The sequence below is a fragment of the Vidua chalybeata genome, chromosome 18 (genome assembly GCF_026979565.1).
Source record: "Vidua chalybeata isolate OUT-0048 chromosome 18, bVidCha1 merged haplotype, whole genome shotgun sequence".
NCBI classification, from domain to species: domain Eukaryota; kingdom Metazoa; phylum Chordata; class Aves; order Passeriformes; family Viduidae; genus Vidua; species Vidua chalybeata.
Window position 1 is genome coordinate 4,904,947 of NC_071547.1, and position 22,160 is coordinate 4,927,106.

The window sequence follows — 22,160 nt, forward strand, 5'->3', positions numbered from 1 at the left end:
AAATAATAATTAAAGCCTTTTGGAACTACTCATTAGATGCACTTGCTGTGTGGCTCCCCAAGCGTTCCCCAGTGGGGTGAGGGATCCTGGGGAGGTTTCCTGGTGCACGGGGTGGGTGGTGAGCACCAAACCCTGAGGAGTGCCCTGGGTTTGTTGCAGCACTGGGCTGGTGCGATGCTCTGTGGGTGAGTGTGATGGGCTGGGATGTGACCACTGGGGTCCCCGCTCTGCCCCCACAGCTCACAGGTCTCTGCTCCTTGCAGGTGAAGAGCGTGAACCTGTCAGACGGGGAGGTGCTGTCCATCCGTGGCGTGGATGGCGATGCCCTGGTGGTCTTGGCCAACCAGACCCTTCTGGTGGAAGGCCAGGTGATCCGCAGCCCCACCAACACCATCTCCGTCTACTTCCGCACCTTCCAGGACGACGTGGTGGGGACCTTCCAGCTCCACTACCAGGGTGGGTGTGACCCTGACGTGGGTGGGGGTGTTTGGGGTCAGTCCCACTTGGCTGCAGGGTCCAACCAGTGGGCTGTGTCCCCACAGACCAGCCACACTCCTGTTTCACCGCCTGCCCATGCTCAGAGCACGGGCTGGGGCGGGTCGAGGTGTTGTGCCCGGGGTAGAGGGTTCAGTGTGCCTCGATGTCCCCAGCCCTGGTGCTGGCTGTGCCTCTCACACCCGCCTTGCCCCGTTTCCTTCCCCGTGCAGCAGCTCCTCCTGCACACACTCTGCCAGTCTATTTTTTACCTCGCAGAGCTTTAAAAAATAAATGAGTTCCAGTAAATTATTTTTAAAATAGAAACTGGGTCTGGGCAGGAGCGGTAACAGGTGGGGAAGCAGCGGCAGTGGGGGGTTGGTGGTGCTCTGCCGCTGCTCTGTGTGACACGTGGGCACATCCAGCATGTCCCCACGGGGTGGCTGGGAGCAGCTGAGCCCTGAGCTCCCCATGTGCGCCTGTTCCAGTGTTTATGCTGAGCTGCAACTTCCCACGGAGACCTGACTTTGGAGACGTGACAGTGATGGATCTGCACTCGGGTGGCATCGCTCACTTCCACTGTCACCTGGGCTACGAGCTGCAGGGCCCCCGCATGCTGACCTGCATCAATGCGTCCCGGCCGCACTGGAGCAGCCCCGAGCCCATCTGCTCAGGTACCTGCACATCCCAGCCCCGTGGTGGGAAACTGGGTCCCAGCGAGGAAAACATGAGTCCCTTTCTTTGCCCCATGAGATGAATGTGGTCTTGGTGGGGTGTGGAGCAATGCCCAGCCCTGCACAGAGTGTGTCCTGAGGTGCCTCAGGTGGTCAGGCAGTGACAGCAGAATCTGTCCCCTCGTTAGGCAGCAAAGGGAAAGGAAATTAAGATTTTATGTGTGTGTGTGAGTATGAATATGCATTTGTGAGTATAAATACGTACAGACAGAGCAAAGCAGAGCCAGGCAAGAGGTTTGTGCGCTGGGCACTCTGAGGAGAGCTGGGCAGAGGGGAGCACAAATGCCACTGTGCCCGTGCCAGCGGGGCTGTGCTCTGTGTTGCAGCTCCCTGTGGAGGGACAGTCCACAATGCCACCATCGGCCGCGTGCTGTCCCCCAGCTACAGCGGGAACCAGTCTGGCAGCATGTACTGCGTGTGGGCCATCGGGGCCCCCCCGGGCCAGAAGCTGCACCTGCACTTTGAGAAGCTCCTGCTGACCGAGAAGGACAGGTGAGGCTCCAGGAGCTGTTTCTTCACAGCCCTGGGACTGCAGAGAGATCCCAGGGGGTTCCAGGGGGCTTATTCTGCACAGGGTGAGGAGCAGGGCCTTTTGCTTGGCACTAAATATAGAAAAATGTAATTATTTGGGTTGGGAAAGCCCTCTGAGATCATTGAGTTCAACTGTTCCCCAGCACTGCCAAGGCCACCACTAAACCATGTCTCCACATTTACACGGCTGTTAAACCCCTCAAGGAATGGGAACTCCACCACTGCCTCTGGCTGCCTGTTTCAATGCTTGTCAGCCCTTTTGGGAAAGAAATTTTCCCTGATATCCAGTCTAAACCTTCCCTGACACAAGCCATTTCCTCTCCTCCTTTCCCTGTTCCCTGGGAGCAGAGTCTGACCCTCCCAGGCTGTCCTCTCCTGTCAGGGAGTTGTACAGAGCCAGAAGGTCCCCCGAGACTCCTTTTCTCCAGGCTGAGCCCCTTTCCCAGCTTTCTCAGCCACTCCTGGTGCTCCAGCCCCTTCCTCAGCTCCATTCCCTTTCCTGGACACGCTCCAGCCCCTCCATATCTATCTTGGAGAGAAAACCCCGGAATATACCAAAACCTGGATGCTCCCAGCTTGTCCCAGCTGCTCCTCCTCACCCCCCTTGTGTCCGGGTGGGACTCAGGGGCGCTGTCCCGTGTGCCATGCCCCGTGTCCCCGCAGGATGGTGGTGTACAGCGGGGACACCAACCGCTCGGCCGTGCTCTACGACTCCCTGCGCGCCGACAGCGTCCCCTTCGAGGGCGTCATCAGCGACGGCTCCTCCATCAGGATCGACTTCCTCGCCGAGGAGCCCGCGGCCGCCACCGCCTTCAACATCCGCTTCGAAGGTGCTGTGTCCCCGTGCTGGGACCCGACGGCTCAGCCGGGACACCCAGCCCCCGGGGGCAGCTACAGACACGTGGCTGCAGGAAGGGTGCTGGCTTGTCCCCAGCACGGGCAGGCCTGGTGCCCCTCTGTAGCTCCCGTTGTCATTTCAGTGGGTCCTACTGCAGGATTGTTCCCACGGGATCCCTGTGGCCCTGAGCAATCCCAGGGTGGATGGCTTGGCATCCCCAGCTTGGCAAACACTGTGCCTGGCAGTGCCCTGAGCGCATCCCTAGTGCAGAACCACCATGGGAGTGGGGTTTGGTTAGGCCTGCATGGCTCAGAACAGATAAATTGTTGCAGATCTTAATTGCCTGTAAAACACTCCGTGGAAGAGGCCATCCACGCAGGTGGGGATGCAGGGGTCAGGTTCTCATGGGGACACCAGCAGGGCCTGGGGAAGCTCAGTGAGAAGGGAGAAGCTCCGTGTCCCTACAGCTAACAGGGATCTCTTCCAGCCTTTGAGCGGGGCCACTGCTACGAGCCCTACATCCAGAACGGGAACTTCACCACCTCCGACCCCACCTACAACCTGGGCACCACCGTGGAGTTCACCTGTGACCCCGGGCACTCCCTGGAGCAGGGCCCTGCCGTCATCGAGTGCATCAATATGAGGGACCCCTACTGGAACGACACGGAGCCGCTGTGCCGAGGTCAGTCCTGCCCGTGGGCGCTGCTGGGTGTGGGGTGACACCCCTGGCTCCCCGCTGGGCCCTGCCTACCCCTTGTCCCCACAGCCACGTGTGGAGGGGAGCTGACTGCCGTGGCCGGGGTGATCCTGTCCCCCAACTGGCCGGAGCCCTACACAGAGGGGGAGGATTGCATCTGGAGGATCCATGTGGGCGAGGAGAAGCGGCTCTTCCTGGACATCCAGCTGTGAGTAGCCCAGGAGCTCAGTGTCTGTCTCTGCCCCAGCAGTGCTCATTTTGCTGCAGTATCCTGCTCCCCTTGCATCCACCGTGGAATCACAGAATCCCAGAAGAGTTTGGGTGGGAGGGACCTTAGAGCTGATCTCATGGGCAGGGACACCTTCCACTATCCCAGGTTCTTCCAAGCCCCTTCCAACCTCGCCTTGGACACTTCCAATGATGGGGCAGCCACAGCTTCTCTGGGCAACCCGTGCTAGGCCCTCACTACCCTCACAGGGAAGAGTCTTGCCATGCCCTGTTCTCCCCCTCAGAGCTTCCATAATCCCCTTTGATGCACTTGGTACCCTGGGCAGGACTGAGTGGTGCTCTCTGAGTTCAAAGCACCATTACAGCAGCAGTGAATTGCTGCTCCAATGGCTTTGGAATTCTCCACAGGGAGCAGTGCCACAGCAGCACATGGCCATGCGCTACTGGGGTGACAACCAGCACGTCAGGAACTGAGTCACATGGGGTTAGGAGAGCCTGGAGGCATCCATGGGATGGAAACAGCTCAGTCTTTGGGCTGAATGTGAAATACAGGCACTAAGGGAGCAGAGCCACTCAGCAAGCCCAGGGGTCAGAGGGGAATGGGATCCAATGCCAGGCTGAGAGTTCTTGGCATGGTAATGCTGCTGCTGCAGCGGGAGCCTCCTTTGATGCTATTTTGGGTTTTCAAGAGGAGGACGTGTTTCAAGTAGAGGCTTAGAGTCATAAAGATTTTAAAGCTCCCCATAAAATCCCAAGTCGGAGCTCCCAGCACACCTCTCCCAGCTCTGTGGGTGCTGGGGCTGAGCAGAACTGGAGGCCAAGTGATTTGAAGTCATCAGGCATAAATGTCACTGAGAAAATCGTGTTTGACAGAAAGCAGAGATTTACTACAAATGTCAGCTTGCCATGGGGATTAGCTGGGCTCCCTCCAAGAACATCCCTAATAAAACGTTTGGGGATCAGCTCAGGCATCTCCTGTGTGGCTGGGAGCATCCTGGCACTCTCCTCTCCCAGGGAAGGGGAGGAGGGTTGTTCCTGCCCCAGTCCCTCCTGTGCCACCCGGCAGCAGGGCCCTGGTGCCAGCTGTGCTGCCAGCCCTGGGGAGCCTTGCTGGGGCGTGGACACGGCAGGACAGCGAGCAGGGAAGGGGTGTCACTGCCCATCCTTGGGGTCGATGTGATGGTTCACCCACGCTGCCAGCCCCGGGCACCCAGAGAACCCTCCCGACACCAGAGCTGTGTGTCCCCTGGCGTGTGCCTCCATCCCCTGCCCTTGGCCTTGGAGCGGGGGGGAAAGCAGCGAGTCCCTCCATCCCCTTCGGCTCCAGGGCAGCCGAATTCCCGGGGTGGACGGAGGCTGCTGCCATCCCTGCCCGGTGTCCCCGGCCATCCCCGCCATCCGCGGGCCGCCACTGCGCTCTGGTGGCCGCGGGGACAAGCGCGGCTCCGCCGAGACCGGCACTTCCAAGCGCGGGGTGCCGGGAGCCGCCGGCACCGCCCGGCCTCGAACCCCGCGGAGGGAGGTGACCCGGAGGGACGTCACCTGGCTGCCCCTTGAGGGGACACTGCTGTGTCCTGTCTGGGCTCCCGGCACACGCAGCTCTTTAACCAAACTCTCCTCTCAGCCTGAACATCACCAACAGCGACATCCTCACCATCTACGATGGGGACGAGCTCTCCTCCCGCATCCTGGGGCAGTACGTTGGCAGCAGCGGCCCCCAGAAGCTCTACTCCTCCAGCCCCGACCTCACCATCCAGTTCCACTCGGACCCTGCTGGGCTGATCTTTGGCAAGGGGCAAGGATTCATCATGAACTATATAGGTACGGGGAGCAGGGTACTGGTGCGAGGACGTGACACGCAGCCAGCCCAGACTGCCCAGGTGCAGGGTCTGGAAGCAGGGAGTGTCACTGTGGCACCAGCACCCCCTTCTCATCCCACCCTGAACCTCCTGCAGAACCCCCAGCCCAGCTGCAGGTCTCTGGGTCAGTCACTTCTGGGGTCTCCCTGTATGTGTCCCCTCCTTCAGGCTGGCAGCAAGGTGGGTTTGGTCCCTGCTAGCCCTGGTCTGGCCCAGAGGGAAAGAAATTGCTGGAAACAGGGATGCAGGATCCCCACGGACATCCTGTCAGGCAGGGGTGGTCACTGCAGCCAGTCCCTGGGTGGGCCCCTGAGATGGATGTTCCCATCTCTGTGCTCCAGAGCAGCTCCTGCACACATCTGTTCCATGGTCCTTCGGGGCAGCTGTGCCTGCCAGGCTGGGGCTGTGGGTGCCCACGGCAGGGACAAGGACTGAGAGAGGCATTCCATCCCCATGGCTGCCTCTCCCCCACCCTGCTTCCCGTGCCAGACTCCTTCCAGGCATGTTTTCCTTGCACTGCTGACAGCCCTGGCTAGGACAAACAGAGCGAGCTGCAATGCAGAGCACCTGGGAGGCTGCAGGGCCCTCCTCGGTGCTCTGCAGGACACGGGGCTGGGGAGGGCAGGGCACAACCCCTCACCTGAGCAAACCAGCCTGGGGGAAGCAGGGAACAAATCCTCCCCTGAGCAAACCAGCTGTGCTGTGACCGTGGCGCTGGCACCTCTCCTGCACCCACAGCTGGAGTTGAGCCTGGTGTTCCCAGGTTATCCTGACCCCAGCACAGACATTTTCACCAGCCCCTGTCCCCCACTGCTGCCCTTTCCCTGTGCCCAGGGCATGCTGTTCACAGACCAGCTGTGCCATTTGGAGAGCTGTGGGGAGGGACACGCCCTTGGGAAGAGCCATGTGTCCAGCTGAGGTGGCTCTGGGGAGGGCTGTGCCATGGGTCCTGCTCGGTGGGTGACAGCCAGAATCCCTCTTGGCTGCAGAGGTGTCCCGCAACGACTCCTGCTCTGACCTGCCCGAGATCCAGAACGGCTGGAAGACCACGTCACACACAGAGCTGGTGAGAGGGGCCAAGATCACCTACCAGTGTGACCCAGGCTATGACATCGTGGGCAGTGACACCCTCACCTGCCAGTGGGACCTCAGCTGGAGCAGCGACCCCCCCTTCTGTGAAAAGAGTAAGTGCCCCACAGGAAGGTGCTGCTGTCCCCGTCCCACTCCCTGTAACAGCGCTGGTCCTGCTCTGAGGGGCTCCCAGCTCTGAGGGACCTCAGCTCCAAGGGGCCCCCAGCTCCAAGGGCCCCCAGCTCCAAGGGGCTCCTGGCTCCAAGGAGCCTCAGCTCCAAGGGGCCCCAGCTCCAAGGGGCTCCCCTCAGCCATCCTCTCTCCCCAGTTATGTACTGCACAGACCCGGGGGAGGTGGAGCACTCCACCCGCCTCATCTCGGACCCGGTGCTGCTGGTGGGAACCACCATCCAGTACACCTGCAACCCCGGCTTCGTGCTGGAGGGCAGCTCCCTGCTCACCTGCTACAGCCGCGAGACCGGGACCCCCATCTGGACATCGCGGCTCCCGCACTGCGTCTGTAAGTCTGGGTGGTCTCTCCTGCTCCCCTGCAGTCTAGCTCCTCTCTGGGGGTTCTGGGTAGCACTTTCCTGCAGCCAGGACTCTGCCCAGCTGTGGGGGGTGGTGCAGATCCTTGGGCTACCTGGAAGCAGAGTGGGGTGAGAGCTTGGGTGCTTCCTCACTGCCCCCAGGCTCATTCTCTCCCTCAGGCTTATCCTGGATGTGTTTCATTCCCTTTCAGCTGAGGAGTCGCTGGCCTGTGATAACCCAGGGCTGCCAGAAAATGGGTACCAAATTCTTTATAAGCGCCTCTACCTGCCAGGAGAGTCCCTGACCTTCATGTGCTATGAAGGCTTTGAACTCATGGGGGAGGTGACCATCAAATGCATCCTGGGCCAGCCATCCCACTGGAGCGGCCCCCTGCCCATCTGCAAAGGTAACAGGGAAGAGGAGGGGGGCAAGGGGACAGCCAACACACCTCTGTCCCCAACCTGGGACAGCCCAGGGACCTTGGTCTGGCTGTAGCCCTGGCTGGGAGCTGAAGTCAGCTGAGAGCTGGAGCTTCTCTGGATCTGGGCTCTGCTCAGCCCAGCCTGCTCGGTCCTGGCCACATGCTTACAGACACCAAGAGCTTATTAAAAACTGGGAGTTCACAGCGTGGTTTGGGGACCAAATGGGGCAGGGGATCCCAGGTTTGGGTTTCCCAGTAAGCAACAGCTACCAGCACCCAGTCAAACCCAGCTACAGACCAGTAACTCTCCATCTCTCTTCCAGTGAACCAAGACAGCTTTGAACATGCTCTCGAAGGTGAGTGACGTGTGTTTCCTGGATGTGCAGCATCCTGGTGGAGCCTGGGAGGAGGGGGAGAGGCAGCGAGGGGATCACACGGTGCCTGCAAATGCCAACATAATAGATCTTGTCCTTTCAGTAGCAGAAGCTGCTGCAGAGACGTCGCTCGAGGGAGGAAATATGGCCTTGGCCATCTTCATCCCGGTGCTGATCATCTCCCTGCTGCTGGGAGGAGCGTACATCTATCTCACCAGGTGGGGCTGCAGGGGCTGGCACAGAGCGGGGGGCACGGCCAGGGCTGGCTCGGCATCGCCCTCGGCAGCCACACGCCCCGGGCATAGTGCTGGGAGTGCTCTGGGGTGCCCGGGGCACTGGGAGGAGCTGGAGTGGGGGGATGTGGTTCTGGAATCAGTCCGTGACCCCGCCTCTCCCCGCAGGTGTCGGTACTACTCCAGTCTCCGCCTGCCCCTCATGTACTCCCACCCCTACAGCCAGATCACGGTAGAAACGGAGTTTGACAACCCGATTTATGAGACAGGGGTGAGTCCTGCTGTGCCTGTCCTCCCTAGGGACACTGCTGAGGGGCTTGGCTGGTTGGGCAGCCACGGGATGAGTCCAGCCAGGCTCTGCGGGAGCCCTGAGCAATGGGACACGAGTCCATCCGTGTGCGTTGGGAGGCACGGGGGGCTGAGGCGTCCTGGCTGCGAGGGCATCACTCGCCTGGGAACAAAACCACACCCAGGATCTCTTTCGCTGCCTGGGAATGGGGAGATGATCCTGAAATGCAGCTGCTGCCCTCAACTGGCTTTCTCTTGCTTGCAGGAAACACGAGAATACGAGGTTTCGATATAAGGACAGCGGTAAGAGAGTCTCCAGCAGCGAACTTAATGTGCTCTCATAGAACTTCCTCAGTAACTAATCCAGAGACCACGTGGAGTTTGGTTGGACCCCCGGACCTGCTGTTGTCTTTCCTTTTGCCTCTCTATTGAAGATTTTACTGTTTTCTTCACTGTATTTATTCTATTTAAACTGCGATAGGTGTGCTGCTCAGCCCTGGGCACAGGCAGCAGCTGGAGCCGGGGCAGAGCTGGGTCCTGGTGAGGCCAGGGGGGCACGGGGGCACTGCTGTGTCCCCCTCCATGGCAGAATGTCCCCCTCCATGGCAGAATGTCCCCCTCCATGGCAGAGCGTCCCTCGGCACTGCCCACACAGACGCAGGGGGATTTTTGCGGTTCTGATGTTGTTAAAAATTAAAGATGTCTCCATTGCAAGAGCCTGCGGTTGATTGCTGGGAGCTGAGGTAGCCAGGGTCCCCCACAGGGTCCCATCCTGCAGCTCCCGGCTCCCAAAGTGAGACCCTGCCCCGGGGGGCTCGGGGGGCACTGGCAAAGGGACTGTCCTCGCTGCAGGGCTCAGGAGAGCGCCGGCCAGGGAGCAGGGACAGCCTGGCACACACGAGGTACGTGCTGCTTTCTTTTCCCACTTCGCTTTGGATGTGGAGAGGCAGCGAGCCAGGACTCCGGAGTGATGCTCTGCGGAGAAGCACCAACCAGTGCCACCCAGCCGCCAGCCCAGCGCAGCTGGGAGCCCTGGAAGCCATCCTGGAAGCCACCCTGGAGCCAGCAGAGCTCCCAGCCGGCGCCTCTCTGCCCTCTGCCCGTTGTTCCTCTCCAGCAGCACTTCCCGTCACCCTGCCAGGAGCACCCGGCATGGCCGAGGGTGGCTCTTTGCCCCGCGGCAGCATCTCAGGGTAAGCAGGATGGGCTGGGCTCCCTGGCTCCTGCTGCACGAGGGGCCTCGGCGGGCTGTGCTGTGCTGCCCACCCCTCACCTCCCGGATCCACACCTGGCTGGGTCCCCCAGCCGGGCAGGGGATGAAGGTGGAGGTGTTGGGAAAGAGAGGCAGGTGGGATGTGTGGAGGCTTCAGCACAGGAGCTCTGTGGGGAGCAGAACAGGCAGAAATCGGCCCCTCAGCCCCACCCTTGCCATCCCCTGCACTCCTTCACTGCATCACCCCTGCCAGAGCCACACAGCAGTGGGGACACGGACCCCAAAGGGCCACCACTGTCCCTGTTGTCGCCCAGCAAGCCCCTGGGGAGGGCAGTGAAGCCACCACCACGTCCTTGGCTGCTGGTGTCCTTCTTTTGTCCTTGTAGAACAATTGCAGGCGCAGGAGGCTGGGTGAGCTCGGGGTGGTTGGTGCAGCTCTGCGGTGTACAGCTGGGATTTAGGGGTTTTCCTTTCAAAACAACGAATGTGTGTTTGTAATTTGTAATGGTTAAAAAAAAAAAAAAAGAGAAGAAAAAAAAGAAAAAAAAATGTGCCAAAAAAATGTACGAAGCATTTCATTTCCCTTCATACATGTCTGTTTTTATAAGAACAATGTGAAAATTGCTGGGATTAAATATTTTTGAACATGATAAAGTAGTTCCGTGGGAAGCTCTAGCGTTCAGTATAACCTTGATAACAATTGTTCTGTATTTTTAAATGTCTGAAATCAGTTTGCAGGCACTCTGGCTGCAGGCTGCAGCCATGCAGGGCAGAGTGAGGGCCGGGCATGCCGCATGCCCCGCTGTGGGATGGTGGCCCAAAGCCACTGGCTTGGCTCTGAGTGCCAGGTCCTGCCTGGTGCAGCCCCACAGTGCCCCCTGCTCCTGTGGCATGGAGGCATCTGAGCCCTGCTGGGACATGAGGTGACCTGGCACGGCCCTGGGGACATCTCCCCTCTGTGGGTCACCCCACAGGAGCCAGTGCTGGCTCCCCCTGTACCCCCTGAACTCAGCATTGCCCCTTCCTGTGCCAGCCCAGCCCAGTGAGGCACTGGGACCCCACTGGAGACCCTTGGCCCTGTCACGCAGGACATGCAGAAAATTTTGGGGAGCCCTGGTAGCCCAAACCCATTGGGCAGGAGATCTGTGGGGACTCATCCTGCCTGTGCCCTGCTCACCCATCAGCTGCCCAACAACCTGTGGCTGTCACCTGGCAGCTCCCCAAAACTACAGGGAGACCATTGTGGGGACAAGAGGGGGCTGCCTCACCTGCCCCCAGGTGGCTCCACGGCGGCTGCATCCCACACGGAGCAGGCAGGCACAGCTTGGGAGGATCCCGGGGCTGGGTGGGAAAAGTCCCCCCCCTGCTCCCTGGGAGCCTCTCCGGGCTGAGCTGCTCCGGGGCGGGAAGAAAGGAGCCCCTACGAGGTTTTCCTCCAGCATCAGGTGTGGGCAGGGCAAGGTCCTGCGGGGGGACCCCGGGTGCCTGCGGGACATTCTGAGCACGGCCCTGCCTGAGAGCGTGGTGGCAGCACGGTGACGGTCACCTCGCCAAGGAGCAGCGCCGCCGGGATACCCCAGCTGGAACAGCATTCCCTGATGCCAGCAGCCCCAAGTGTCCCTGGCAGCGGGGAGGGAGGGAGGGAGGGCAATGCTCAGCCCACCCCGCCCCACACCACGGGAAATGCCCGGCCGAGGAAACCTGGGGCCTCCCATCTGTCCCTGTCCCTCTGCACCCAAAACAATGCAACAGCGCTGCCCTCCCCAAGCGTGCTTTCAACCAAGGTTACGCTGTGACATCGATAATGGCTTTGCTCAGCAGCTGCCAGGCTAATGCACAGGGGGCGAGGGAGCCAAGGCTCTGATGCAGAGCATTCCTGGGGGAGGGAGATTGGGTTATTTTTGGACAGAGATTGCAAGAGAATTAAAATGAAGGAAAAAAAAAAAAAAAAAAGCCCTTCATGCTGCCGTTCCTCCTCGGTGACGTAAAGCCGGAGCCAATCTCTGGCCTCAGGCGATGTGCTGCAGATGGAGCTCTGTCTGGGCCCAGCAGCCTCGGCCACAACGGCCTCCCCCTCCCTGGGGCCGGGTGAGGGGCAGAGCAGGGCTGTGCCATGGCAGTCACACGGCTGAGGGACCCCCGAGGTCAGGCAAGAGGCAGCAGGGACCCCTTGATTCCTTGCAAGCTGCATTGGAGGCTGGTGAGGCAACAGCATCCCTGCTCAGCCCAGATCAGGCACAGCATCCCTGCCCAGCCCATGCCAGGCACAGCATCCCTGCCCAACCCATGCCAGGCACAGCATCCCTGCCCAGCCCAGAAGGCTGGGAAAAGCCCTGGGATGCACTTGGCACAGCTCTGCCAGCGACACCCTGGCAGGAGCCCAGTCTGCGGGCAGCCTACTGGCTCCAGTGGTTCCTTCTCCCTTTTCCCAAGATGTCCTCCTGGGGCAGGCACTGCCAGTGTCCTCCCCTCAGCTGTTGCCAAAACTCTGCTTGTGTTCTGCCAGGGCAGGGATTTCCTGAAATGTTTAGGCTGGAGCTGGGACAGTGCTCCTGGAGGGGCCTTCCCTACGCTGAGGAATCACAGAATCATTGGTTTGGGTTAGAAAGGACCTTTAAAGCACATCTTGTTCCAACCCCTTGCCATGGGCAGGGACACCTTCCACTATTGCAGGTTGCTCCAAGCCCCATCTAACCTGGCCTTGGACACTTCCAGGGATGGGGCAGCCACAGCTCTCTGGACAGCCTGTGCCAGGGCCTCACCACTCCCAGGGAAGAATTTCTTTTCAATGTGCCATCTAAACCTCAATTTCAAGCCAGTCCTCCTTGGCCTGTCACTCCATGCCCTCATCCAAACTCCCTCTCCAGCTCTCTTGCCAGGTTGAAAGCCAGGTTGATCTGCAGGGAAGAGATGAGTGGTGGAGCTGGAGATTGGGGGCTGGTCCAGAGGCAGCAGAGAGCTCAGAAGGCAGAGGCAGGGGAGAAAGGAGGAGAGAGCCCAGAGCTGCGGAGCCAGCGAGTGCCGACAGAAGGATGCGCTGTCTGCCAGGAGCAGGAGCTGTGCCTGAGGCTGGGGGGTCTGGGAAGGAGCAGGGTGGAAAAACTCCCGTTCCTTTCACCCTGCAGTACACAACGCTTCCAGGGCCCTGCAGCAGCACACCGGGCTGGGGATTTTGCTGGTGGGAGCACAGGGAAGTGGCAGAAGCAAGCAGGAGGCAAAAAATGTGCCAGGATGGAAAACAAAGTGCATTTTAGGACTGCCAGGGATGAAGCTGCTCAGAGGAAGCATATGCGCACCTGAGGGGCTGTGCAGGACAGCTCTGCTTCCACTTCCAGAGCCCTGAGCAGTGCCAGATGCGTGCTGCAAAACAAGGCAGGGCTCTCCTTATGCCCTGTGGCGGTGACACATGTCCCACACGGCTCCACGTGGCACCGCCACAGGGCAGGGCAGGGCAGCACTACCGGGGCTCTGCCTGGATCAGGGATCTGCCCGCGGGCAGCTCAGTTCAGCCGCTCACCCGGCACCAGGGCGATGGAGGAGGGAGGATCGGAGCGCTGGATCCCCTAGGGCTCCCGGAACGGACGGCATTGGCTTATGGGGACAGGAAATGGGTTGGGGAGGAAAAAGGCAAGCAGGAGGACTCACGACAGTTTCTCCACTAGCACTTGAGAGTTGTGAAGGGACGCTCCAAGCTGGGAACAGTCTCCCCCCCCATCCCTGGTGCCGCAGCACACCCTCACATCCTCGCTGAGGCATTCCCTGGCTGCCTGCATCTTGGGCATTGCTTCGCTGGGAACTCCTGTCCCCTGCCTGCCAGATGCGTTCATTCTTGGAGAGAAGCAACCCCTGCAGCCCAAGGGCTGCAGCACAAGGGGCCGGAATCCCCGGAGCCAGGACTCCCTGCTCCCTGAATCGATGTGTTCCTGCATCCCTGGACCCAGAACCCTGCACATCCCGACTGCTGCATCCCTAATAGCCTGTGTCCCTGGAGCCAGTCCCCATTCCCTTGGTAGCTGCATCCCTGCGTGCTCCCACCCCTGGGGCCAGCATCCCCAGACTGCTGCAGCCCCCAGTGCCTGAATCCTTGGAGCCACTGTCCCTGCGCGTCCCGCTGCACCCCCGGTGCCCCCGCCACCCGTGCTCCCGCGCCGCCGCCACCCAGCCGCCGCGTCCCCGGGGCCGTGTCCCCGCGTCCCGGGGTGCCCGCGGCCGGGATGGCCGCTCCCTCGGGGACCATCGCCGCCTCCTCCCGCCCCTCCATCCCCGGGACCCCTCCCGAGTGCCGCAACCCCGCGGCTCCCCCGCCCCTCCGGGCCCCTCCCGGCGGCGCGGGGCGGGAGCGCGGGGCGGGGGCGGGCGCGGCGCGGGGCGGGCGCGGGGGCGGGCGGGCTGTGCGGGGCCGGGGCCGCAGCTGCCGCCCGGCGCGGTCCCGGCGGGGGCGGCGCGGCCCCTCCTGCCCGGGCTGCTGGGAGTTGTGGTCCGCGGCGGCGGCGGAGCGGCGCGGAGGGAGCGCGGCCCCGCGCGGCCCCGCACGGCCCGGCGCGGGCGGCAGGTCGGTACCGCAGCGCTCCGCAGCGCATCGCGGGGGGGGCGGCGGGGGCGCGGGGCGGCAGCGGGGCCCGCGGCGGGGGCGCAGCCCGAACCCCCCCACCCACCCCCGGCCGGGGCAGGGGCTCGGCGTCGGGCGGGCGGCACGGCCGCGCCGGGTGACAGCGCGGCGGCAGGTGCCACCGGCGCGCCGGGCGATGGGACACCGGCACGGTCGTGCCATTGCCACGCCGGGTGATGCGGCCACAGCGGTGACACCCGCTGACGCCGCCACGCCGGGTGACACCGTCACACTGGGTGAGAGCAGCGCGCGGGTGACACTTACTCCGGTGGCACCGGCGGGGTGGCATGCTCAGGAGAGGGTGAAGGGAGCACCCACTGCTCCCGTTCCGGAGTGGCAGCGGGCATCCCGCCTCATCCCAAGGCTCCTGCTCCTCATGCTGCTCCCAGAGGCGGCACCAGCCGTGCCGAGCCGAGGACATCCCCGCCACGCATCCCTGTCACTGCAGGCCCACGGCCCGGGGACCCTGGCTGGGCTGAGCGAACCCGCTGCCTCCAGGAGAAGCCGTGGCCACCACGGAGTCACCGAGATGCAACTTTGTGCTGCATCGAAGCCTCTGCCTTCCTTATGTAACACAGCTGCTGCTGGCACGGTGCTCGCCTCCACGTCCTGCACAACTTCGGTGCAACGTGGAATTGGTCTCTGCTCCCTGGAATGGCTCTGCCATTATCGTTAGCTGAGGAGCTTTTTCTGGGATCTCAGGCCAGAGGTGCTGGATGTGACCTGTCTGGGTGCAGGGCCGTGGCTGGGAGGTGACAGCACCCACTGGGTGCCTCGTGCAGCCCCAGTCACACCGTGTGTGTTGGGAGCAGTGCCGATGTTTGGGGCCCTGCCCCAGCGCTGGCACGGGCCCTGTGGAGGTGGGTTTGGTCAGGCTTGCAGTGGAGTGGCTGTGCTGGCACAGGAGGCAGCTCCTGGGCTGGTCCCACGGAGACTGTGCCCAGAGAACCCCAGGGCTCTGCAGCCTGAGGCTCTCGGCTCTCTGGGGTCAGGCAGGCAGTGTGTGGGCAGGGGGGCTTGGATTTCTTGCTGCTCTGATGGTTTCCCCCTGATCTGAGGTGTTGCCTGCATGCCTGGGGCAGCACTGGGGCCGTGTTTGTGCTGTGCCGCCCTTGCAGGGTGTGACTCTGACCTGGGGACCCCGAGGCTGTCGGACCCCCCAGCTCTGTCCCCCTTCAGCTCTGACAGAGCGTGGCTGCTGTGCCTGAGCAGTTCCCTTTGCAGGGCAGGAGCCACCCTGAATACACATCACCCAGGGCTCTGCTCCTTCCCTAACATGCTCCAGCCCTGCAGGTAGCACGGGGGTTGTGCTGGCCTCGGGGGACATCCCTGGCACCGACTCTGTGGTTGCACCCTGGGAGCCGAGGCCTGGGTGGGAGAAGCGGGAGTGTCTGGAGGGATGCCAGCCGTGGAGATGGAGGAAAGTTATCTTGAGATTCCCGGGAGGCTGTGACATGCCACGTGGACTGCAGATCCCGGGATGGGGCACGCAGGCAGCATGCTACAAGGAAGTAGGGTGGAGGGAGATCGGGTGTGTGGGTGTTCCTCCCTGGGGTGTAACACTGCCTGAATCCCAGGTCTCCAGCCCTGCAGCACATCCCTGCTGTAGGGTTAGATCCCATCTGCAGCCCGTCTCCATCACCATTGATAAGGAATTGCACGTTGAGAGGCTGCAGGACCTTGGCAGGAAGGGCTGGGGAGGGTTTGGATGGCTTCCCTGGCTCATAAACCCATCCTGCTACTTCGAGTCAGTGCTCTTACCGGTGAGCTGGTGAAATCAAACAAGACAACCTGAGCTGCCCCTGTTGCCACTACCCCAACCTGCTCCCATGGCCATGTACTGGCCCTGTGGCCATGTGCTGTTTGAGCTCTGGGCTCTCCCACAGCTCAGTCTCTGGAGGGAGAGTCACTTCAGAGCCATCAGATGGCGGGGATAAGCTAATGTGCTGCCAGATAGGGCAGTGAAGTGTGTACTCTCAGTGTATATTCACTTAGCAGCCAGATTTCAGACGTGATAAGGCAGCAGCTTAGGAGAGAACCTGGAGGACGAGCAGGAGGGGTCATGGTCACTGAGGCAGTGGGAGATGGGGTCTAGGTCTGGGTCTCCCTGCTGCCTTTTATTTGGGTAGTTGTGGAAGATGCTGTTGAGAGCACTAGGGGATTTACTCAGCATGAGCTGATTTGGGCTCCTTATTCACCATCCCCTCCCTGAGGAGCCAGTGCCCCACACAGTCCCAGCGCACAGCTGCTGTGCACTGACCCCCGCAGGGACCCCAGGGGGAACCCTCTCCCTAACACCTCTGGGTTTGTCTCCTCAGAACCTCCCTCCAGCACTGCCTTTCAGGATGATGGGCCCAGGAGCACCGGCGGGGACTCTCCGGCCACGTGGCTGCTGACCCAAGGGTGCTGCCGGGCACCGCTGCCAATGCAGGGCTCCGGGAGCGCAGGGCAGAGCTCACCCATGGCAGCCCCTTCCCGCCGCGCCCCGGCCCGGCTGCATGGTGTGGGTGCCCCTGAGCCCCACGAGCAGTGACTGCCGGGCCCCGCTGTGTGCTCCCAGCACCACCACCATGTCTTTGGAGTGGCTGATGGACTGGAGCTGGTCCCTGGACGGACTCCGGGATTTCATTGCCACGGGCATCCAGTCTTTCCGCGACTGCGACGCCACGGCCCTGGTGGCCGTCGCCTGCCTGCTGGTCCTGTTCGTGTGGTACTGCTACCACGTGGGGCGGGAGCAGCCCCGCGCCTACGCCACGGTGAACGCGCTGATGCAGAGCGCCGAGGCCAACGGGGTGCAGAACGGGTTCGTGTACTGCCAGTCGCCCGAGTGCGTGCGCTGCTCGCACCACGACGGCCTCAACCAGAAACTCTACCACAACCTGCAGGAGTACGCCAAGCGCTACTCCTGGTCCGGCATGGGCAGGATCCACAAGGGCATCCGCGAGCAGGGCCGCTACCTCAACAGCCGGCCCTCCATCCAGAAGCCAGAAGTCTTCTTCCTGCCCGACTTGCCCACCACGCCCTACTTCTCCCGGGACGCTCAAAAGCACGACGTGGAGTTGCTGGAGCGCAACTTCCAGACCATCCTGTGCGAGTTTGAGACCCTGTACAAGGCGTTCTCAAACTGCAGCCTGCCGCAAGGATGGAAAATGAACAGCACGCCCAGCGGGGAGTGGTTCACCTTCTACCTGGTGAACCAGGGCATGTGCGTGCCCAGGAACTGCCGGAGATGCCCACGGACGTACCGCTTGCTCGGGAGCCTCCGTACCTGCATTGGCAACAATGTCTTTGGGAACGCCTGCATCTCTGTGCTGAGCCCGGGCACCGTCATCGCCGAGCACTACGGGCCCACCAACATCCGCATCCGCTGCCACCTCGGTGAGTGTCCGGTGCCACGGTTCATGTGTCGGGAGGGTGCGGAGGGCGGCGGCCCTGCCTGGCTGCAGAAGCCCAAGAAAAGTCTCTGGCACCCCGTGCTCTTGGGGCTCAGACACCTGCTCTGCTTTGGCCTGAGGGAGTTTTTGGGGGCTTTGGTGGTGACAGTCCCTGGCTACCTGACATCCCCAGGGTCTCCAGATCAGCAGCAGGAAGTTTCACCCCCTCCTCCTGCTGACCCAGGGCCGTGGACTCTCGCTGGTGTGTGATACAGGGCTGATTTTGCATAGGGGTCTCTGAACATCCCCCTCTCTGCAGGCAGGTCCCTCTCCCATCCCGGGATGTGGGGCAGCCTGGGGCACTGCTCCAGGACTGTGTTGTGCCACTGGCAGCTCTCCTCTCCTGTAATCTCGGGTGCTTTGCATGGGACATGGGTGGATGGCAGCAGAAATGCTGCTTTGGGGTTTGCAAAGCTGCAAGTGAGGGCAGGGGGGTCCCGGGGTGTCCCCTGTGGTGGGTCAGGCGCTGGGTTGGTGGCACAGTGCTCCGTGCTCGGCGGGCAGGGACGGGGAGAGCCCACACGGCACAGATGGCTGGGCTGGCACAGCACCGACCGTGCCGGGGGAGGCACCGCACGGGCCCGGCTGGCAAACACCAACCGCGCCTGTTCAGCCAACAGCTCGGGTAAACACACCCAGGCAGTGCTGGCCATTTGTTTGGAATGGGAATTGTTTTCAGAGCTGATCCCAGGAGCTGCTGTGCAGTTGGGACCTCCCTTGCTGGTGCCAGGAGGAAGCCTGTCCCTGACCCCTTTCCCTGGGGCACTGTGCTCCCCTCATGAGGGGCTGGGAGAGGTTCCTGGGAGGAACCAATGGAGCTCAGGTGGGCACACCTGGAGCACACATGCCCTGGGCAGAGGAATGACACAGGCCATTCGCTTGTCCTTCCGCTGGGACTCTGCACTGGGGCCGGGGGCACACTGGCACCCCCACCTTGGTGCAGAGCATGCAGCTCTCGCTGTGCCCAGGGCATGGATGTGTTTAAGATGCCACCTGCCCTTTCAGGCAGCTGGATCTGCAAAGCCAGCACAGCCATCAGTGGGGCGAGTCACTCCCGAGGATTTACTCCAGGCACAGGCAGCTTCCATGGGCCAGGGCAGCATCCCGAGGGTGTGGGTGGGATGGAAGGGCTGCAGGCTGCTCCCTCCCTGCATCCTCCTAGCAGCTCAGCTTCCCTGTTCCAGCATCTCCAGCTGAGGCTGTTGTGCAGAGAATTGGCTTTGGGTTTTGCAGCCTTTGAAACAGCAGCTTTGTAGTCCCAGCTTTGCTGGGCAGCTGGGAGTCCCTGCTGCGCTTGCTGGGTTTGGCATCGCTCTTGGATCCGTCCTGCTCGTTTGCTGCATCGTTACTGTTCGGGAGCCACGTGAGCCCTGGCCCCTTTCTCCACCACGGCCACATCTTCGGGGCAGGATGGCTCTGCAGCAGCTCCAGTGTCCCCAGCACTGCAGGGGGTGACAGTCCTGGTGCAGGAGGTGATGGGATCAACCCCTGTCAAGCTGCCTTGGTTTGTGTTGGTATTTTAAGAAAAGACCCATTTTATTTCTAAGATTGTCCTTCATGTGGCCCTCACAGAGCTTCTTCCCTATGAGCATTTTGTGACTCCCCCAGATTTCTGTCCTTGCAGCTCCATGGGTCACCCTGAGGCAGCACCTTGGGTGGGGACTGAGGGATGGGGCAGGTCCCTGAGGAGACTGTGGCAGAGCCACAGCTGAGCCCATTTTCCAGCCCCAGTAAAATTCCTGCTCCCCCAGCCTTGCCTGGGGCAGGGTCATCGCTGCAGGGCTGGAGGAAGGAGCAGGCAGGATCTGCCTTTGGTCCTGAAGTTGGAAAATGTCCCAGGAGCCTGGCTCCCTGTGCACACCTCGGGGCCATGGGCTCTGGGGACTGGAAGCTGTTCCAGATATGAAAGTAGTGCCTGTGGTGCTGAGCTTGCTGGGGACAGAGAAAAGGCAGGAGGGAGCAGACAGGGAGTGGGGCAGGGGCTGAGCTGCTCCAGGCTTGGGGTTCAGGTCACTCCCTGAAGAGAGCAGCCCCTCAGCAGCAGCGTGGGGCTCACACAGAGCTCACTGTTTGCTCCCTGCTGCCCCACCACAGGGAACTCGGCACGGCCTGACCCTCCCTGTCCTCTCTCTTTGTGCCTGAAGGTCTGAAGACGCCCAGCAACTGCGAACTGGTGGTGGGGGGCGAGCCCCAGTGCTGGGCTGAGGGCAGGTGCCTGCTCTTCGACGACTCCTTCCTGCACACAGCATTCCACGAAGGTGAGTTCAGGTTGTGGGGCCTCATGGTGTCTCCTCTGGTGTTGGGGACTGGGGACAAGTCAGGGGGGCACCCCCACCCAGTCCCTTCTCCTGCCCCAGCAGGGCTGGAGCCCCTGCATCCTGTGGGGCTCAGGGCCCTGGCCTGCCCCAGGTGGGAGCAGCCGTGTCCTTGGCATGGCAGGGCTCCCCATGAACTCGCTCCCTCTGCCTCAGGGTGCTGGGGGATCCCGGCACCCCTTTCCTGGCACACCCCTGGAGCCCCCGGCCAGCCCACGGCTCGCTCCCATCCTGACTTGCTCGCGGCGCTGTCGCAGCAGCGCCAGCCCAGCACAGGGCCTGCTGATCCCCTCCCTGCCACAGCAGCTCGGCTTCCTTCATCGCCGAGCCCTGCAGGGCAGCTCCGGCTGCGGTGCCGCGGCCTCGGCCTGCTCTGGCCCTGTTGCAGCTCGGTGCTGCCAGGCCAGCAGGGGAGCGGCCTCACGCCCGCTGGATTGTTCCTCCCTCCTCCGCTGACGGAGGCTGTTCCGCTCCAGCTCTCCCGGATTACCCGGCATTAGTCGCCCGTGGCATAAAAGCATCAGGCAGAGCTGTTCTACACAGGGGAGCGTGCGGAGAGAGTGGGAGAACAAAAGCTGTTGCTTCCACATCAAACCTGCTGTGGGGTTGGGAAGCACAGCTCCGTGCAGGGCCGGGAAGGCCGCAGTGGCGCAGCAGCCGCTCCCTGCACGGATCCAGGACGCAGCTGCGAGGAGGCCCTGCCTCAGGAATCCTCCGCGTGCCCTGCCCCACGTCCCTGAGTTCCCAGTGAGCAGCTCTTTACTGGGCTTGCACTGGGGAGGTGCCTCCCCGCCCTCACTGTGCGCTTCCGTCCCCCAGGTGCCCCGGAGGAAGGTCCCCGTGTGGTGTTCATGGTGGACCTGTGGCACCCCAACGTGGCCGCGGCCGAGCGCCAAGCCCTCGACTTCATCTTCGCGCCGGGACGATGACGGCGCTGCCCGGCCTGGTGGGTTCAGGGCAGCTCGGCCGGGGCCTCTCCCGGCGCACGGCCTCGGTGCTCCCTCCCGGGGGTCATGTAAATGGAAACTGTGACGTGTACCCGCGCCCATCTCCTTCCTCCATCGTTGGCTTCAGGGATTCTTTTCCAAGCACCGGCGCCTCGGCCCTGCCGGGGCTTGCTGCCCCGCTGCTCCTTCGTGTTCTGTTGCTACTGTGTTTTGCGGTGTTCAGAAGTAGAGTAACAAACCCAAGGGTGCTCGTTTGAATGTAATGTAAAATTTTTCTCATGGTCATCAAAGGAACAACACACACACACACGCACCATAACAGCCAACCAGCCTGCCCTGCCCGGCTGCGGTCCCGGATGGACGGACAGATGGACACTGGGGGCTGCCATGGGCACTGTGCTCCCCCCAGGCTGGGTCTGATGGGCTGGGCAGGGCACAGCTCTGCTCACAAAGAACCCTCCTGGGGCTCCTGCTTCCTCCTCCATGTGCCAGCTGGGGCTCCCCAGCTCTTCTGCCCTCAGAAACCCCTTTTTGTCACCCAGGCAGAGAGCAGAGTCCATCGCCAGCCCAGCAAGGCAGGAGCCCTGACCTCCACCCTTACTGAGGGAACAGCACACACAGTCGTGCTCTTCAGTCTGACCAAGGGCATTAGCAATTGCCCAAATCCCTTCCTTGCTCTATCTGCAACCCTCAGTTCTCTCAGCTCCCACCTGGGAGGCCCTGCAGGGGCAGGGATGCTGTTTGGAAACAGAGAATGGGGGTTTTGTCTGTCTGTAGGAAGAAAGGAGGTCACCATTCCTTCTGCTGCTCCATCCTCTCCTTTCCTCGAGCCAGGGCAGGCACACACAGCGGTAGCTCCATGGACCTGACACCACAGACAGGTTCCCAAGGGGGGTTAACTCTGCAGCCTGAGCAATGAGGCCCCACCCTGAGGTCCTGCCCACCCAGGGACCACCACGCTTTTCCTGAAGTCCCCGAGCACCAGGGTCTGTTTGAGTTCTGGGGGCTGGTTTATAACACCCCCCCAAAGCACAGTGTGTGGTGGATGCTCACAGCTCTGGCTGAGGACCCTTTGCCTCTGTGCCCTGCCCGGGAGGGACCAGCCCTGTCCCCCAACAACTTCTGTACAGACTTTTCAGTGAGTCGATTGCAAGAGAAGGCAGAGATTTCAAATACATCTGAGATATTTTTTACACCCGTCTTGTTACAGACTACCTGAAGTGCATGATTTCTACACGCATTGGCTACCTGGACACAGGCCCTGGGGAAGCAGGCTGGCTCTGTCCGAAGGTTGGTAACATTCATACAGTGGATAAGCAAAGATTATCAATAAACAGTTGTGCTGAAAACAGAATGGGCTTTG

General features: G+C 61.8%; 2 protein-coding genes across 3 annotated transcripts in view; both read left to right on the forward strand.

Annotated features, from left to right (window-relative positions):
* SEZ6L (seizure related 6 homolog like) overlaps positions 1-8,995 on the forward strand; it is a 35,759-nt gene extending 26,764 nt beyond the window's left edge. The window contains exons 4-17 of one of the 2 annotated variants that reach the window (XM_053959603.1): positions 264-456; positions 963-1,148; positions 1,535-1,700; positions 2,403-2,569; positions 3,065-3,259; positions 3,344-3,482; positions 5,127-5,323; positions 6,351-6,545; positions 6,761-6,952; positions 7,175-7,369; positions 7,708-7,740; positions 7,862-7,976; positions 8,160-8,262; positions 8,545-8,995. In XM_053959603.1, the coding sequence (XP_053815578.1) occupies positions 264-456; positions 963-1,148; positions 1,535-1,700; positions 2,403-2,569; positions 3,065-3,259; positions 3,344-3,482; positions 5,127-5,323; positions 6,351-6,545; positions 6,761-6,952; positions 7,175-7,369; positions 7,708-7,740; positions 7,862-7,976; positions 8,160-8,262; positions 8,545-8,574 (2,106 nt within the window). In that variant the 3' untranslated portion in view covers positions 8,575-8,995. The remainder of the gene's footprint in view (positions 1-263; positions 457-962; positions 1,149-1,534; positions 1,701-2,402; positions 2,570-3,064; positions 3,260-3,343; positions 3,483-5,126; positions 5,324-6,350; positions 6,546-6,760; positions 6,953-7,174; positions 7,370-7,707; positions 7,741-7,861; positions 7,977-8,159; positions 8,263-8,544) is intronic. The other variant, XM_053959604.1, reaches the window with a different exon arrangement.
* Positions 8,996-13,963: 4,968 nt separating this feature from the next.
* Positions 13,964-22,160, forward strand: ASPHD2 (aspartate beta-hydroxylase domain containing 2). The gene is made up of 4 exons (XM_053959923.1): positions 13,964-14,044; positions 16,420-17,479; positions 19,680-19,793; positions 20,670-22,160. The coding sequence occupies exons 2-4, from the start codon at positions 16,600-16,602 to the stop codon at positions 20,777-20,779; spliced, it is 1,104 nt and encodes a 367-aa protein (XP_053815898.1). The 5' UTR covers positions 13,964-14,044; positions 16,420-16,599; the 3' UTR covers positions 20,780-22,160.

Bases quoted from the DNA above. Each gene is read 5' to 3' on its own strand.
- ASPHD2 (XM_053959923.1), top strand. From the start codon at position 16,600: ATGGTGTGGGTGCCCCTGAGCCCCACGAGCAGTGACTGCCGGGCCCCG. The intron at 17,480-19,679 runs GTGAGTGTCCGG...TTGTGCCTGAAG, and splicing joins CCGCATCCGCTGCCACCTCG to GTCTGAAGACGCCCAGCAAC. The intron at 19,794-20,669 runs GTGAGTTCAGGT...TCCGTCCCCCAG, and splicing joins GCACACAGCATTCCACGAAG to GTGCCCCGGAGGAAGGTCCC.